General features: G+C 39.8%; 3 protein-coding genes across 3 annotated transcripts in view; all 3 read left to right on the forward strand.

The window, feature by feature from the left end:
* The window catches only part of LOC107569321 (gastrula zinc finger protein XlCGF8.2DB-like), a 10,061-nt gene extending 1,172 nt beyond the window's left edge, over positions 1-8,889 (forward strand). The window contains exon 2 of the mRNA XM_016255389.1: positions 7,660-8,889. Within this exon, the coding sequence (XP_016110875.1) occupies positions 7,665-8,483 (819 nt within the window). The 5' untranslated portion in view covers positions 7,660-7,664 and the 3' untranslated portion in view covers positions 8,484-8,889. The remainder of the gene's footprint in view (positions 1-7,659) is intronic.
* The window catches only part of LOC107569319 (gastrula zinc finger protein XlCGF57.1-like), a 190,339-nt gene that overhangs the window by 1,092 nt on the left and 170,562 nt on the right, over positions 1-18,685 (forward strand). The gene's annotated exons all lie outside the window — the stretch shown is intronic.
* Positions 762-17,229, forward strand: LOC107569315 (uncharacterized). Its single transcript, XM_016255378.1, has 10 exons — positions 762-846; positions 1,129-1,150; positions 2,740-2,746; positions 11,701-11,784; positions 12,376-12,866; positions 13,024-13,351; positions 13,472-14,273; positions 14,374-14,583; positions 15,065-15,471; positions 15,756-17,229. Exons 1-10 carry the CDS (start codon positions 762-764, stop codon positions 16,938-16,940), a joined length of 3,621 nt encoding a protein of 1,206 aa, XP_016110864.1. The 3' UTR covers positions 16,941-17,229.

The raw sequence follows: 18,685 nt of genomic DNA on the forward strand, positions 1-18,685 counted from the left end.
AAACCACTGATTTGTAGTCGTGTCCTCTTTTGGAAGGCCAAACAAAGTAGTTTCGCTTTCACAATGAAAAACACAGCGGCCTAGCGTGCGCTGAGGCCGGGATAGTGCGCGCTGAGGCGGCGGGGTCGAGAACGGCGCACCTGGCGGATCCGACGAATGAGCGGCAACCACATGTGACGGACCCCAGGCTGGACTCCGCTTTGTCCATGGTGAAAGTTGATGTATTCCCTCAGCGACCTGCACAGATCAGCTCTAGGCATGACGAAGTGGATATCGTCCTCTTTTGGAAGACCAAACAAAGTAGTTTCGCTTTCACAACGAAGCACACAGCGTCTTCACGACATGGCGGCGGCGGCAACAATATTACAGCGAGAATAAAAGTTACGCCTTCTTTCTTTGCGTGAACATTTTGGCGGCGTTATGCAAATCTTCCCACATCGTGATGTAGGTAGGTGTGGCTGACTCTTAACTTTTATAAAGAATATCTCTTTGGATTTGAGACTTTAGTCTTTGCAACTTTACAGATCTTCTTTATGCACCAAGAGCTTGTAACATGCCAAAGAGAAAGGAAAAATTTAAATCGCATCATATGACCCCTTTAAAGTTGGGCTTTAGAGTTAATATCCTAAGCTGTCATTACATATAACATCTTAGGATTTGACTAAATACTAAATAAATAAAAATGCCCACATACAGTGGGGCAAAAAATTTTCTTCTGTTAATTATTCTCATCTTAAACTTGACGGTGTCCAAACACACAGATGACGTTTATTAAAGAGGAGAGTGAAGACATGAAGATTAAAGAAGCATTTCGAGTGAACCATGAAGATACTGAGGAACAAACAGGTTGGTTTGCATTCTCAAAGCTGAAGTGAGTTCACTATTAGACACTAGGCTTGTTCGACTTCATGCGGCGCCGCAAAGATCAGCTGCCGCCTGACAAAAGCAATGCATTCTGGTTAGAAAATTTGTCTGACTTTGATCGGCGCTGCAGCCGCCTTGCGATCACATGTGCCATCAAAGTATGGCGAGGGCAAAACGAGACCAGCCGCCTAGGTCATGCGCTGCAGTTGCTGAAAATCGGCTGCGAAATCCTTGATGACGACACACTTTATTCTCATTGGTCAGATTTTGTGATGACAAGCACGACGTGTGTTGCGTGTTTATTCTAATAATTCAGTTCCAATAATGCTCACAAATCTGTGTTTTTATATCAGTAAAAGCATTTCAGTGTAGTCGCACTGTTAGAATACTGATAAAACACTGATAAGATACCCCCACTTTATTGGTATCTAAATAGTATATGTTAAGGTTGACCTTTTCATTGGTCAGATTTTGTGATGACAAGCACGACGTGTTGCGTGTTTATTCTAACAATTAAATTCCAATAATCCTCACAAACCTGTTTTTATAACAGTAAAAGCTTTTTTTAGTGTAGTCGCACTGTTATCTTGAGTCATTTTTATTAAAAACACTGATAAAAGCATATATAACAATGAAAAACACAGCGGCCTAGCGTGCGCTGAGGCCGGGATAGTGCGCGCTGAGGCGGCGGGGTCGAGAACGGCGCACCTGGCGGATCCGACGAATGAGCGGCAACCACATGTGACGGACCCCAGGCTGGACTCCGCTTTGTCCATGGTGAAAGTTGATGTATTCCCTCAGCGACCTGCACAGATCAGCTCTAGGCATGACGAAGTGGATATCGTCCTCTTTTGGAAGACCAAACAAAGTAGTTTCGCTTTCACAACGAAGCACACAGCGTCTTCACGACATGGCGGCGGCGGCAACAATATTACAGCGAGAATAAAAGTTACGCCTTCTTTCTTTGCGTGAACATTTTGGCGGCGTTATGCAAATCTTCCCACATCGTGATGTAGGTAGGTGTGGCTGACTCTTAACTTTTATAAAGAATATCTCTTTGGATTTGAGACTTTAGTCTTTGCAACTTTACAGATCTTCTTTATGCACCAAGAGCTTGTAACATGCCAAAGAGAAAGGAAAAATTTAAATCGCATCATATGACCCCTTTAAGACCACTGATTTTCACTCTGCCTGACATCCTTTTTTTTTTTCTTCTGTTAATTATTCTCATCTTAAACTTGACGGTGTCCAAACACACAGATGACGTTTATTAAAGAGGAGAGTGAAGACATGAAGATTAAAGAAGCATTTCGAGTGAACCATGAAGATACTGAGGAACAAACAGGTTGGTTTGCATTCTCAAAGCTGAAGTGAGTTCACTATTAGACACTAGGCTTGTTCGACTTCATGCGGCGCCGCAAAGATCAGCTGCCGCCTGACAAAAGCAATGCATTCTGGTTAGAAAATTTGTCTGACTTTGATCGGCGCTGCAGCCGCCTTGCGATCACATGTGCCATCAAAGTATGGCGAGGGCAAAACGAGACCAGCCGCCTAGGTCATGCGCTGCAGTTGCTGAAAATCGGCTGCGAAATCCTTGATGACGACACACTTTATTCTCATTGGTCAGATTTTGTGATGACAAGCACGACGTGTTGCGTGTTTATTCTAACAATTAAATTCCAATAATCCTCACAAACCTGTTTTTATAACAGTAAAAGCTTTTTTTAGTGTAGTCGCACTGTTATCTTGAGTCATTTTTATTAAAAACACTGATAAAAGCATATATAGCCCCACTTTAGTGGTATTTAGTAGCCTATGTTTATTCTGAACTTTATTCTTGAACAGATGGCGCTGTATTAAGCAGTATATAAGAAGTGTTTCTGTTGTTCATAAAAACATTTGTGTGTATTTGACAGATATTGCATTTAATTTACTTCATCTGTGAGAGCGTCACTACCGGGAGCAGAAAGTGTCCCGACTTGACGTCTCCGCTTTTAATTCCGCCCTGACTGCAAGCGGCTACTGTCGCCAGCCGGTGGCAGGCTAGTATAGTTAATCTCGAACAAGCCTATTCTGTGCCTCATGTGGACAGACATGTTGAGATCACATGACCAGGCATATACTAATACTGTCTTCAAGTGCACCTGAGTAGCTCCTACTTCCAAGCTTGGTATTCGTTATTACAACATGTCACATGTTAAATTGGCAAACATAATACAGAAGTTGCCTAAATAAAACAATTGTTTTGTGTAACAATAGACCCAATATCTGAATTAAAAACATTTATTTTCCAGAAAGCAAATAGTTTAAATTTGAGTGATCGATTTTACATTTGTTGCCTATACGTGATTTTACAAAACAAGAGATTCCATGTCCATTAGAAATAACTCATGGAATATTGTTGAATTCATGGAAAATGAACAGATTGAAAATGAGAATACAAAGCCGACATGGTTTAGATTTATGGGCTCATGTACCTCTCTCATTCGACACGAATCAAAATGTTTCCATGGTTGTGATGTAACATTAAATGCTAACCTATTTATTTTGTAAACTAAGATTTGTACTGAACCTGTGTCATAAGATTCACGTAAAACAGCATTCACATAAAAATTATACAAACGCTATACTACCATGGTACTCAAGGTGGTTGTCAAGATGACTGGCACTGCTCTATTATAGGCTACATCAGTGGTTCTCAAACTGGGATACGCGTACCCCTGGGGGTACGTGAGATGCTGGTGGGGGGTACGCGAGCATTTAATTCTACCCCAACTTAAAGTAACATTAAAACCGAACATGTATTTCTGACAAGCAAGATGCGGCTTCTAATGTAAAAACAGGAAAATGGGAGTGCCGTAAACGGTCAAATACATGATATCCAATCAGCTAACCTCATCTTTTGTGATCAAAACTGATAGCATCCACACAAGCAAGCGTGCATGCGATAGGATGCCCGCTGAATATGCTGCTTTAGCAAATCGCGCTGCTGTTCAATGTATCTTTAAAGTAGATCATTACTTAATTGCATGAAGAGCAAATATTGACATGGACTGAGATCGATTTAAACTCTCTTTGATACAGACGCACTCTGTGCGTGTTATTGCAGAACTCTTCTAGAGCTGGAATGGTTTTAAATCTGTGCATGGTAGTGGTGCAACGGATCACAAAACTCACTGTTCGGATCATATTGTGGTATTTGGGAAAACGGATCTGATAATTTTTCAGACAAGCAAGAAAAAAAAATTGTCAATGTAACTTTGCTTTCAGTTTATTACTTAAAGTACACTTTAAGTACTACTTCAATACCACAGCAAAAACTACTAGCCTAACTAAGAAAGTTCAAACATAATTTAACAGAACATTTAATTTAAGTGAACAGTTAGTAAAAACAAAACAAATACACAAATTACAAGCACTGATAAATACAATGAAACAGTTACAAATAAAATAAGGTCTAACAGTAGTATTTAGGTACAGAAATGTAAGCTAATAATTAAGTGTTAAACAACACTACATAGTGTTCACATGAATTAAATTGAGACATTTTTTTAAAATCTGTGTTTTGTTTGATTAACATTAGTGATATATAGGCCTGGGGTGCATTCCAGAAAGCGGGTTTGGTTTGAAACTCGGAGTTTGTTAACCCCAGAAACGGGAAACTCAGTGTTTTCGGTTCCAATAAAAGATAAAACTAAACTTCTCGGTAAGTTACCATAGTAACTTACTCTGTGAACCTAACCTGGTCTGGAGCAAGTTTTCTTCAGTAAACCCAGTTTCTTTTGGTCTCCTCCCCCTTTTTTAGTGCGTAAGCGATGTTTAAATACCTCGTTCATAATCAGTCATTCATTCATGCTGCAAAAATGCTTTTGTTGCGGAGATGTTTGCCTTATTTCAAGTACAAATATCTAAAAATTCTTAAATCAAGATGCATTTTCTGTATAAGAAAAATTATATACAAGTCTTGTTTCCTGGGGGAAACGGGTAAAATTATCTGCCAATGGGGTAAGAAAAATTATCTTAATGCAAATGGAAACAAGATTATTTTTCTATCCGCACTACTTTCATTTTCATCATGCAGACACTGTAAATATGACAAAAATGACATGTCTTTTTACACGGGATCCTGTAGATGAGGAGGCTGCATTAATTCGTGGGGAGTTACATTTACATTAGGAGAGGAATTCGTTTTATTTTATTTTTCCATATCCACATGCATATTAATTTGAGCGGTACCACTTTTAAATGACGTTCACTTGATAACATCTTGCTGTGACCTCTGGAAGTAACCAAATAATTCGAATTTTCTTCAGGATTTTCAGTGCGGTTGGATGCATTGATGACACGCATATTGCTATCATCGCGCCTTCCGAAAATGAAACTGATTTGCTGTATGGAATGGAAGGATGCCAGATGGAAGGGTATAGTGCGAGATAGGCTAGGCTATATGCCATAACCACCACCACAGCTGTTAAATAAACACAAATTATTCAAAATTAATTTAGTCATCTTTATTTCTTACAAATACAAATACAACAATTATTCTTTTCACTGTTGGATTTTAATATTGTGGCCATCTCCTCTTCATCTGTCAGTGGTGCTTCATTACACTGATTAAGAAATGTATGTTGGATTAGAGAGCATTTAGCCAAATTATGTGAAAAGAGCATTAGACTATGTGGAAAAAGCCGCTGCACATTGAAATAGACACTGAATGTTATTTATTGAATATGTCAAATGTTTGTAAAGTCATGTCTACTACACCCATGAACCTTTTACACTTGAAGCTTTACCTGATTGAATTATGTTTTTATGTTTATTGTTTTCACGGATCCAATATAATGATACACGTCCGATTTCTTTCTCAGCTGTTTAAGACATAACCGACTGTGTTTACGTGAATAATTGTTGAGATGAGTATTTGGACATAATTATGTGTATGTGTCTGTTCAAACACAAAGAGATGCGAAAGACAAATCAACCTGCTGTCTGAAACGCATCTCTGTGTGTGCACGTGCGTTGCGGCTGTGCGCACAGAAAACAGTGCGCAAGAATCAAATTCTCTTTCGCCTCTTCTAGAGCTGGAATGGTTTCAAATCGCTTGTATGTGTAAATTGGCAATACAAAACATGTACGAATGATAAACTTTCACTCTATGATGGTTAAATTTTGCAATTAATCTTTTTTTTTTTTGGATGTATGATTTAATACATATGTATAATCAACGGTGTTAATAAGATGAAGGCATAAAACATTTACTTTAAAAATATAATCAAACAAATTTTTTTTACAATTATTTATTATTATTAACAATTTCTCTATGTGTGAATGTACGTTTCAGGGATGAGCCTAGAGTGATCACACCGATCATACTGGTAGATGATAATGGTAGAATTAACCTTTAGCACATCAAATAAAATAGTTGGTTGATGCTAAGTCTGTCTTATTAATTTGTATAGCATTTCCACAATACTCATTGTACCGGAGCAGCTTTACAGGAAGTTACATTGTAACAGAAAGTCATACAATGTATTTATAGTCCATATTGAAGAGTTTTATGAAAATCCTTTTTGAAAGTCATGCTGCAATAGATTTGCCCACCTAAATACAGTGTCTTTCATTTCATTTGAATTGTACAAATGCTGTTTGTCAGTAATAGTTTATTCTCTGTGCAGTACATAAATTGAGATCTAGCAGCTTAAGTTTAGAGGTTTTTGATTTAATAATTAATGTTTCGGTTTGGCAGAATTTATTAGAAAGAAATTACTATTCATACCATATTTTACATTAATAATACACTCTGTTAACTTAAAGAAGTGTGAAGTTTTGTCAGGGTGCAAGAAAATGTGTCATTATCATAACAGTAAAAACTAATAATGATAATGTCCCTTAGGGGAAGTGTATACAAGGAGAAAAGCAGAGGACCTAATACCGAGTCCTGTGGCACTCCATACTTGTGTTTGATATGATGTCTTTTCAGACGTCTCTGAAATCAGGGGTGTCCAATCTGCTCTTGGAAGGCCACTGTCCTGCAGAGTTAAGCTCCAACCCTAATTAAACACACCTGCTAGTCAAGTTCTTAAGACTGACTAGAAACATCCAGGCAAATGTTTCAGAGCTGGTTGGAGTTAACCTGTGCTGAACATCCAGGAGCAGGACTGGACACCCTTGTCCTAAACCATGCTAGTACTTGTTCACAAATGCCAACATAATCCTCATGCTATCAAAGAGAATGTTGTTGTCAGATGATTTAATAGAAATGTAACTTTAATAAGCATAGTTTCTGTGCTATGATGGGGCTTAAATCCTGATTGAAATGATGTTTATCAGCAAAATACATAGTTGAGAGGACACAGTTTTTCTAATATTTTAGAAATAAATGGAAAATTTGAGATTGGTCTAGCTGTCCTGGACCACCCCCAGCACTGCACATTTTGTATGTCTCCCTCATTTAACACACCTGATTCAACTCATTATTAGATATTGGCTGGCAAGACCTGAATTGGGTTTGTAAAAGACATACAAAGAGCCAAACAAAACGTGCAGTGCTTGGGGTGCTCTAGGACAGGTTTGAGAGCCCCTGGTCTACAATAATCCAGTTCTCCTGGGACAAGTTATAAGGGATTTGATAACTGTCAGCTTTATTGGAGTACTTTCTTCAGAATATGACTAAAAAAACTTCAAACAATGTTAAGGAGAGATTCTGAGAATTATTTTAGTGTTGGCTTTGATTCCTTATGTTGGTTTTAATGCTTTAATGTCGGGGTTGTTGTTGTTGTTGTTTTTTTGCTTTAGACCTGATGGCACTGAAAGAGGAGAGTCTGAAAGGAGAACTGAAAAATCAGGATAAGAAACGTCAGGATTTCAAGAGAGGAGAAAAATCCTCAAAGATTGAAAAGACTTCCTCACAAAAAAGAGGTCAGAAGACTGAATCTAACAGTTATTTCACCTGCTGTCAGTGTGGTAAGAATTTCACTTATAAGCAAAACCTTGAAGTCCACATGAGAGTTCACACTGGAGAGAAGCCTTTCAGCTGCCAACAGTGTGGAAAAACTTTCAATCAAAAACAAAACCTTAAAGCCCACATGAGAGTTCACACTGGAGAGAAGCCTTACATCTGCAAACTGTGTGGACAAAGTTTTACACTTAAAGGAAACCTTAATGCCCACATTATAATTCACACTGGAGAGACCCCTTACACCTGCAAACTGTGTGGGAAGAGCTTCTCAAGAAAAGAAAGTCTTATGACTCACATGAACATTCACACAGGAGAGAAGCCTTGGATATGTGGTCAGTGTGGAAAGAGATTCAATTGTAAAGAAATGCTTAATCAACACATGAGGATTCACTCAAAAGAGGACTGTTTTATATGTCATCAGTGTGGAAAGAGTTTCATGCATAAAAGAAGCCTCAACACTCACATTAGACTTCATACTGGAGAGAAGCCTTTCATCTGCCCTCAGTGTGGAAAAAGCTTCTCACAAAAAGGAAACCTTCAAACTCACATAAGTATTCACACTGGAGAGAAGCCTTTCAAGTGTCTTCAGTGTGATAATAGATTCACATATCAAAGAGACCTGAAACGTCATTTGCAAACTCATTTGGTAGAGAAATTGTGAGCAATTTCACTCTGGAGGAAGCCAATTTGAGGGTGAAAAAACTGAAGAAAATATATATCTCTGGGAAATAAAGGCTATGTTCACTTTGCAGATGAATGTGGGCCATATGTGATAGTCCACCTTTATCATCAATTTAATTTGCAATATTCACCTCTTTATACTTTGCCTTGAGGTTTGTTATTTATTTTCCTTTTTCAAGTACATATGAACTCTTATTTCCACACTTTCTTGTTTTCACTCAATCTCCTTTGCTATAGTTTCAAATATTGAGCATAGTAAAATATTTTGATAGTATAGAGGCATCACTCCATTTCATATATTGATACCTCTGAATCAAACTATTGGTTAAACTGTCTTAATCTGTCTTGTTGTGAAATGCCACAATGTAAAAGAAAATTCTAAATAAAAGGACCCAAATTATACATAAATAATGAACACTGTTCTGCATTCTTTGATTCATGAGACAATGCACAGTCAAAAGTGTTGCTACAGGGCTCATGTGGTGACATCTGGGAGCTGGAGTCCGAGATCAAAAGACACATCCGAGATGATATGATCCAACTAATCATTATCTGGCTAATTAGGTTCTTTGAACACACCTGTTGTTGATGATTAGTATGGCTGGATTGCGTTATCTGAGATCATTGCGCGTTCATGCACTGGTTTAAAAGGGGCTATCTATCGATAGTAGAAACACTGATCAGCAATGCTGTTATTGCTGTTATTGGTTGGCCAAAGAGTGTGCCCACTTTTTCTCGGCGGGGATATATAGCCTAACATATACAGTGTATATATATATATATATATATATATATTAGTATTGTATATTATTATTATTGCTATTATATAGTATTGTAATAGCATTATATAGTGGTTCAATGCATTATATTGTGGGGTTTTTAGTCACAGAAACATGTCTCTATGCTTGTACGCGCTTTGATTGTGTGAGAGAACAGCGCATGAGTAATGAATTGAGCTCTCTTTCTCTTTTTTTTCTTAAGCAATGAGGAGGCATTCGAAAATAAACAATACTTTAATTAACCAAATTAAGTAGTAGCATAACAGTACAGCACATGCAGCAGCAGGTGGAACGCTTCTGACTCCCTTACTCTTCTATTCTCAACATACTAGTGATGTTCAGTTCTTGAACGAATCGTTCTTTTGAGCGGGTTCTCAGGAAGTAACTGGTTGAGCCGATTCACTAATCGAACTGAATCGAACTTTAGTTCTGGGTTGATGACGCAGGACGCACAGCCGAAGTAGCATGTCCAACTCAAAAAGAAACAAATGAGCCGGTTCAACCAACTGTTGAAGTTTGCTGAGGATTACAGAGGACTCAACAAGAACCGAATGAGCCGTGGCGAAGATTACCGAAGATTCTGATGAGCGAGTTGACGATACTGTGCAAGCCTAAGGTGCGTACTGGTAATATGCTTATTATGACTGTTATTAATTTACATTTTATTAAAACCTGCAAAAACCTTTCTGTCGAGTAATGTAAATAAATTTTACAATAGTTTATTGTACATGCATATTATACTTAAAGTTGCTTAATCAAGGAGTTTATAAGACTGGTTTATTCATTCTTTATAGGCAAGACAAGGCAAGTTTATTTGTATAGCACATTTCATACACAATGGTAATTATCACTCATACTCTGTCCAGGTGTGTGTGTGCCGTTCAGGTTGAGTAGTTTGGCACACACTACTGAAGGATGACGGATGGAGAAGTAGATGTTGTCCTTTAGCACTCTTGCACCAAGTTTGTTTAGGTGGAGGCCATCCAGTTTAAACAGTTGTCTATGGCCCCAGAAAAGATTGAAGTTATCGATGAAATTGACTCCTTTTAAGCTGCAGATTCTTTGTAGCCATGTGTTCAGCCCAAGCAAACGTGAAAACATATTAGTTCCTCTTGCTGGGAGTGGCCCACTGATATACGACTGAACTTTAAGTCTTCAAAGTGTTTCAAAGAGTTCACTGAAGTCCTTCTTAAGGAGTTCTGACTGCTCTTTCCGAATATCATTCTTCCCCACATGGATGATGATTCGATTTGCAGTCTTGTGCTTCATTAGAATTTTCCCAAGTTCCTTGTTCAAATCAGAAACTGTTGCTTGAGGAAAGCAGAAAGTTGCTGAATTTCTGCTACTGATATTTCTGTTAATGGAGTCGCCCACTATCAGAGTCCTGGGCTCGGCTGCGCTCTGAGCTGAAAGCCGCTGTCTGCTCGACCTTGAGCGTCTGTTAGTAGCGATGTTAGCTGCTGGCTGATCCGATCCATGTTTAATCACATTTGGGGATTCCTCACCCACATTCATTAATGCTTCAAATCTGTTCTCAAGATGTATAGGGGGTGGTAGAATACCAGTATTCACAAGCCTTGTCATAGCCGAATCTGGGGTAGAGGATGCTACGGCAGCAATACGAGAAACTCATGACAATCTGATGTCTCTACTGCCTTTGGGTCTCGCTCCCTGTTTGTGCCATCGATTAGTCTGACAATCAGTTTCGGCTTGTTTCTCTACACTTGGTATAAACTGTTGAGATTGTCTAGGTTCATGGGACTCACCGGCTGTATGCTGATGGGGTCCGTGACGACGGTCTGCTGAGTGTTCTGCCTGTTTTGGAAATCCAGCAAGTAACTTAGTTTCAAGAACCGTAATCCTTTGTAGAAGTTTGCAGTAGTTCATGCAGCAAGTAGATTCAACAGGAGGCATTTTCTTTCTCTTCTGTTTGAATGTGGGCAGCTGTGTTTTCCCTTCTCCGGAATGTAAGCTGCTGGCAGTGGGAGGCAAAAGTCTTCTTTTTCGTGGTATTATTCCAGTCCCAGAGAGTTTTTAGTTTTAGTGTTTGTGCCAAAAATATGTTGTTTGAGCACTGTGCTGATCTGCTGAAGTAAAAATCTTAGAAAAATCAAAGAAAAGTACAGAAATAGGGAGCAAAGCGCAGAGCAGTAAGCAAAAACGTCCGAACAACTCTCCTCATGTTCCTTGACCTAGTTTCTGTCTCCCCTTGATTATGTTATTCTGTTCACCTGTGTCTAGTTAATATCTTTTTACTGTATTTTTGATCAAATGCAACTGGTGAACAGAATAGATTTATTTTATAAACATTTAGACCTCAAACTTTTAAACTGTAGTGTATGATATAATCTAGGATGAGTTAAAGTTATTGTAATGTTATATTTACAAAATCTATTATTTTACTTCATGATTGTACAGACACCAGATGCTCAAGTTCCAGCCGCTGTCCCCAGAGCCACTGCAGATGTGTCCAGTCCTGCTCAGCCATGCAGTATTGTCTCCGTAAGTAATTTCCTATTCTGTTGGTCTAAAAATGTAATTAAATCAGTCGCCAGACAGCTGACACAATTCTTAACACTTTGGAAAGTAATTTATCTAATTTGTTCTTTTCACTTAACAGAGATGTTAAAAGGCTCACATGCCCTGAAATTTTGAATATAACTTTTATAACCAGTAGTTTCTTAAAACACATTCAAGCTGAGAAATAACAACAATCAAACTATTGTCATAATCTCAATTGAGTTTACTTGATACTGATTTATAAATTATAAACAATGTATATATGTTAACATTCATGTGTCAAAATAAAGAGATATTGTTTGTAAAATATCAGAAATGTTTTATTTCATATATTAAACAGGATTTCAGAATAATTATTTCGTTACTTTTTTTTGGATGACAGCAGTGTATAATGTAAAGTTATCAGTTTCATTGTCATAATCACTGTAATACTAAAGGTATTTAAGTGAAAACTATCATTGCAATGATAATTTCATGTGAAGGTAATCATGGATAAAAATAAAATGCTTAAAAAGTGCTTAAAAATACAATTACCTTACTTGACTAATTGTTTTGTCTTTTTTTCCTTCACAGACAGCTCATTCTGGGGCATTATTGCAAGGTCCATCTGTAGTTCCGCTTCCTCGTTTGTGGTCGGAGACCTTGCCACCAGAGGATCACAAGTGGATTGGCAAAAGGCTTTTCAAAATGGGATCCAAGGGAATGCCAGGGCTTCGTGATAACCTCCAGCTCTGGTATTACCCACCACAGCCAGCACTTATTTACAATCAGGCTCCAGCTCCAGACAGATTCTTTTGTCATTCTCTTCTGCTGTGGATGCCGTACAAGCTGTGGAGGGTTAAGGTTCTCTGTCCCAATCCTGCCTGTGGACAACATCAGCTGACAGGAGGTGGTCTGCACAAAAGGTCACGGCAGGTTCTAGACATTGACAGAATGTACAACATGGTCACAGAAGCCCTCATCTGTACCAAGTGTAGAGCCTCACATGTGTCCTGGAGTCAGACTGTCCTGCAACAGCTAGATCTGGGCCATCGCTCTGAGTTTCAGGTCATCCTCACGCGGAAGTAAGTACACTTTCATTCCTCATCCAGTTGTTAGCCCATAATCACATATATATACATATATATATATATATATATATATATATATATATATATAAGCAAATACTTCACAAATCAAATATCTAAAATATATGAATGTGTGGATTTTGCATTTCCTAAGGTACGCCTGTGATATGCGGGTCATCCGGCTCCTGCGTGAGCGTGGCTTAGGCAACAGCCCCACGCGGGTGATCAAGCAGCTGCGTGAAAACCACAGCGAGCAGTGGCTCCATCGTCTGGCCCGGTACCCCACCCAATGCGTTGACTTCCTCAATCAACCCGTGGTGATGCCAGTAAAATTCCAGGAGCCCCCAGAGCCTACAGTGGTGCCAAGCTGCAAGTGGCTGCTCACTGTTTACAGCCAAGACATCCTGACAAGGCTGGATGAAATCCATGCAAGGATAACATCCACCTATGGCTCTGTCTTGAAGATGGATTCTACTAAAAAGGTTAGTTGTGGATTTGTTTATTAATGCTGTTGTTTATATACCAGCATGGCACTGTATCTGTATTTTACATGGTGTGATGTTTGATTATATTTACAGCATGCTTCATATGTCTTATTACAGATCACCAAGAAGCTGGCTGGGACAGCGAGGGGAACGGGACTCTGGCTTACCTCTGTTGGCAATGAGTTTGGTCAAGTGCTCATAAGTGTGCTGACAGCCCAGGAAGGAGCAGGACTGGACATGATGGTAGACGGTCTGGTGAAAAGATACCAGCAGGCTGGTGTGGCTCCACCTGCTGTGTTGTACGTGGACTGTGGGTGCTGCACCGAGGTGGGAGAGACCAAGCTGAAAACCAGATTCAGAGGCTGGCCAGATCTCGTGATACGCTTGGACATCTGGCATTTTATGCGCAGGATTGCCTTGGGGTGTACAACTGATGCCCATCAGCTGTACCCCATCTTCATGTCACGGCTATCAGCATGCATCTTTGAATGTGATGCGGCTGATGTCTCTATGCTTCGAAAAGCAAAGAGAGAGCTGTTGATGTCCCAGGGTTGGCCTGCGCTGACAGATGAAGATGCCAGCAAGCATCTGAGCAGGGAGGAGCTGACTCTACATTGCCGGAGGAGGACCCGTGGAGAGGAGACTACCATCCTTCACCTTGAACGACTGCTTACCGAGCTCCTGAGCAGCAAGGGCAATGACTCCCTGGGTGTTCCTCTCCTGGACCGAGAAAGGATGGAGCACATCTGGAGTGTCCAGAAGAAGCACGTCAAGTGTATCCAAGACCCCCCTGGTGTTGCGCTCTATACAGAGACAGGGAGCTTAACCAAGGGAGGTGTGCTTCTGAAGACATACAGATGTGCCAGAGGCTCCACTTCTCTTGAATCCTTTCATTTACACCTTAACCGTTTCATCCCAGGTACGTCTTTGTCACACACACTGTGCATATGTAAAGAAAGAACATTAAGTGTCTTTTTGTGTGTTTAACACTCCCTAAAAACTGTTGTGTCGGTTTACAGGGACCAGTGCAAACAGTCTGAACTTTCAGATTTATTTGCTGGAGGGTCTACACCGTTGGAACCAGGATCGGGAGGCTGCTTCGCTGTCATCGGAGCCATCAGCTTTGCGCAGCTACACAGGAGAACTTGTTCACTGTGTAAACCGCAATTATGAAAAGCTGTTTGGCAGGAAAGTGGTCCCCACGTTTTGTCCTCCTGCACGTTACACCGGTAATTTTTTTTTATTATTGTTAATTAACTTGCAATTTCTGTGTAATCTCAGTCAATATTTTATATTTAAGCCTATGAAGTCTACTATATCTGTGTTTTAGACCTCTAAATTATCAACATGATCAAATTTTTTTCTTGAAACATGCCCTCTGTCATCTGATTGATATTTAAGTAAAAGGCCTTTCAGTATAATTGTACAAACGTCTACCTTCAGCTCATACTTCACATGTCATTTTGCTGTGAAGTCTTTATTATTAGAAAGTAATTGTTATTTTTAGAAAGAATAACTTGGATATTGTTAGTAATATTTGGTGACCATTTACTGTACTGAGTATAGGTTTATGGCCTCTGAATTTTTTTTTTCTCTTCAACTATGAGCTCCATGTTCTCAAACTTATACTATATGAGCTACAACAAATGCCTTCTGTATCAAATATGATACACCACAATTGTATTTAATTCCTGTTTGTTTTTATTCCAGGTGAGCTCATTGGAGTGCAGTATCTGTTCCAGCAGACTGGACAGGCATTGCAGGACATGAACCCAGACTCTGAAGAGACGGCAGAACTCATCGAGGACCTTAATGTGGAGGAGCGAGAGGAAGATGAGGGCTTCTGTGACATCAGCGAGGATCACACCATTGCAGATCCAGAGGTTGTTCTGTCACCACCCTCCTCCACACTGACACTGGGTTCTTCCACCCTGGTCACCAGCAGTGACACGGCTGTACTGGGTTCTACATCCCCTTCACTGATCCCTGACCCCACACAGTCTCCTTCATCACCTGGACCCTCAGGGACTGCTGTCTCACCGGTTCCCTCTGAAACATCTGTTTCACCACTCCTCTCAGAACCAGAGGATGCTGGTCAGGATGATGATGAAGAGACGGTAAGTGCCACTCCTCTGTATTTCTTTGAAATAAACTAGAATAATTCAAACAAGGAAGGATCAACATCTACTTCTTACTACTGCTTTAAATCCAGACTTTGCTCAGATTTTAAACTAAAGTCATTAGTAGGCAACAAAGATGCATCGAGTCAAATCAGTTTTATTCCGTTAGTGCTTTGTACTATATAGATTGTGTGAAAATAACCGAATCAATGGAACTATGCATCAAAAAAAATGTGATGGGGGGGAAAAAAATTATATTTTGTGCTTGTGTTTTTTAATAGGCTGTTGACTACCAAAATGTCCCGGGATATCAACATGTGGACAGGCTGGCAGAATATCTGGTGGAGCTCCGGGGTCACACAGCCCTCAGCCTGGCCAATCAGGAAGCCAATGCCATAATTGCACTTTGGCAGAACCTGGATGACCGGGACAAGCAACGGTTGGTGTATGCAGCTCGACACCAGAAGAGACTGCTGAGTGGACGCTTCAGAGTACCAAAAAGGCCCACTCACACCCCTGGAGTAGAGAGCACCATCAGAAGTGTGCTGGGTGCAAGCAGTGCACCTGCTCAATGGCCTGACTGTTGCCGTCTGGTGGAGACCATCTTCATCAGGCTTTGCACAATTCACCCAAGCCCCAAAAGAAAAGGCAAGGGAACGCTGTCGAGATGGTCTCTGATCCTCCAAGACTACAGAAGGATAAGGCAGCTTGTACTGGGCAACAGCTTGGTGATGGGAGGAACCTCAATGCAGCTGGTGGAAGTTAACCAGAACACCCTGATTCAGTGGTACAACAACAGGCAGAAAAAGCAAGAGCTGTCTGTGCTGCTTCAGGGCATTCAGTTGCCTCAGCCCCTCCCTGAAGCTCAGGAACCTCTCCAGGCTGCCAAACGCACACGGACTGAGCCAGAACAACCAGGGGAGCAGCACCAGTACAAGCTACCAGAGAGCACAGCAGGTCAGGCAAAGCAGAGGCAGACTTCTACTGGACGACCCCCTCTCAGACCCAAGGCACCAGCACAGAGTCCTATATTGGTTACGCCATCAGCACCTGGAGCATCAGTGCAGATGGTACCCAACATACTTATACCAGCAGCACCAGGTTTCCAGGGTGTGCCGATGTTTCAGGGTGTGCCAGTGTTCCAGGGTCTGCCAATGGTTCAGGGGATGCCGATAGTTCAGGGAATCCCAATGGTCCAGGGGATGCCAATGGTACAGCCACTGTTACAGCCTACAGTTGTGCAGGGCACCAGTTCACAACCTGCTGCACCAGCTGCCAGTCCGCAAGCCATGCCCAAGAGATCCTACAAGAGAACTGTAGAGGCAAACACTTACAAGAAATGTGGACGGTTCAAAACCAGTGCAACGGGACATAGCCAGTACAGGGGCAAGGTGTACTGCCCACAGACTGAGACTATTACAAAAGAACAGTGGTTGGAGCAAATGCGGAGAACTGTTCCCAAATAATGTATATATTTTTTATTTATTGTAGTGTATATAGTTGTTTTAATATAGTTCACTATTGTTAATATTTGTGTTGAGCATTATTTAACATTGTTTTTTTTGTTTTTTTTATTTAATATTTAACTTTTTATTTACTGTTTTTTTATTATTATTATCCTATTTAACTTAAACTTATTGTTTTTGAAAACTTGATATTTACCGTTTTATTTACCTTTTAATTGTTGCTTAAACTTATTATTTAATTTAATATTCATCACTGTTCTGTTAGCATAATTGTAAAATAAAAAAATTTGAGAAATGATTGTTTTTGAAAACTTGATATTTACCGTTTTATTTACGTTTTAATTGTTGCTTAAACTTATTATTCAATTTAATATTCATCACTGTTCTGTTAGCATAATTGTAAAATAAAAAAATTTGAGAAATGATTGTTTTTGAAAACTTGATATTTACCGTTTTATTTACGTTTTAATTGTTGCTTAAACTTATTATTCAATTTAATATTCATCACTGTTCTGTTAGCATAATTGTAAAATAAAAAAATTTGAAAAAACTTTTTTTTAAATTTGTGCTTTAATATAACAATTTCCATCAGTGCACCGCAACAATAGAACATGTCTATGAAAAGATAATTTGCATTTTGTCATTCTTGTCACAGACATTTTTTCAGAATAATTACTATTTTGCATCTTTTTTTTTATTAGAAATAACATGTCTTGAATTAATGTAACCTAAAAAAAAATGCTTAATCAGAATAATATCAATATAAATAATAACAACAAAACACAGTTCCATTGGTATGGTTTAATTTTCATGAAAGAATATCAAACTAAGTACATATGTACATTTTATTAACCTTGAAATTGCATGTATTTAATGAAATTAACAATATTATAAAAAGTTGTCTTTAGCTGGATTCGAACCCCAGTCTTGGTGAGCACCTGCAATAGGAAACAGTGTAATATAAATGCGCGGTTTTCCCGCAGGAAGGAACCGCAAAAAAATGTATCACTGCGCGCATACTAAGGAAGAACCGTCTTTGAACGTCAAATTTCACCCTTTCTTTTCTTCATTTCTCCTTTCTCTTCTTCTCCTTCTCTTTTTCTTCCTTCCCTCTTCGATGGACTATTGTTCCCCAGCTTGAGCGCAGCGCCTTAGACCGCTCAGCCATCCTGATACATGTGTTCAGCGAGAGCTGACTTGTTGGAGCTACACCCAAAAGCAAGGACCTAAAAGCTAGTGATTCTATGTTCAGCCTAATCAGCCCACAGGCCTCGTTGGCGCAGTTAAGCAGTGCGTCAGTCTCATAATCTGAAGGTTGTGAGTTTGAGCCTCACACGGGGCAGCGTGTTTCTTTTTGATACCTGAGAGCGCTGAGACAAAAGAGCGGGCTTCTCTGTTCTCTTCCCCGTGGTTGTCCCTATCTCCTGGGGGCAAAAGACCACAGCTCCTCTGGAGGCCAGGCGACATGACGTTTTGTGAAAAACTGTGAGGTTCCAGGTAAATTCCCTGAATCTCATCCATTATATTCAGTCCTGTGCTATACTTTGATATACAATGTCGTCAAAATTCTGCATTCAGCAGACCTATGCGCCCTCAAGAAGCTTGCGTTCTGCAAGCGAGCGACGCCTCGTGGTGCCATCCCAAAGAGGCACAAAATCACTCTCACTGACCTTTTCCTGGACTGTTCCCAGCTTGTGGAATGACTGTTTGTTGCTGCCGTGTGTTTTGAGTTTGAGCTCCGTCAA

This window comes from Sinocyclocheilus grahami, unplaced genomic scaffold, assembly GCF_001515645.1.
Source record: "Sinocyclocheilus grahami isolate Dianchi unplaced genomic scaffold, SAMN03320097.WGS_v1.1 scaffold1333.1, whole genome shotgun sequence".
Taxonomy (NCBI): Eukaryota; Metazoa; Chordata; class Actinopteri; order Cypriniformes; family Cyprinidae; genus Sinocyclocheilus; species Sinocyclocheilus grahami.

What these genes read in the sequence shown, in the direction of transcription:
- LOC107569315 (XM_016255378.1), top strand. Translation starts at nt 762, where the DNA reads ATGACGTTTATTAAAGAGGAGAGTGAAGACATGAAGATTAAAGAAGCA. An exon ending in TCCTCCTGCACGTTACACCG is followed by an intron (nt 14,584 to 15,064) that starts GTAATTTTTTTT and finishes TTTTTATTCCAG; the next exon opens with GTGAGCTCATTGGAGTGCAG. An exon ending in AGGATGATGATGAAGAGACG is followed by an intron (nt 15,472 to 15,755) that starts GTAAGTGCCACT and finishes GTTTTTTAATAG; the next exon opens with GCTGTTGACTACCAAAATGT.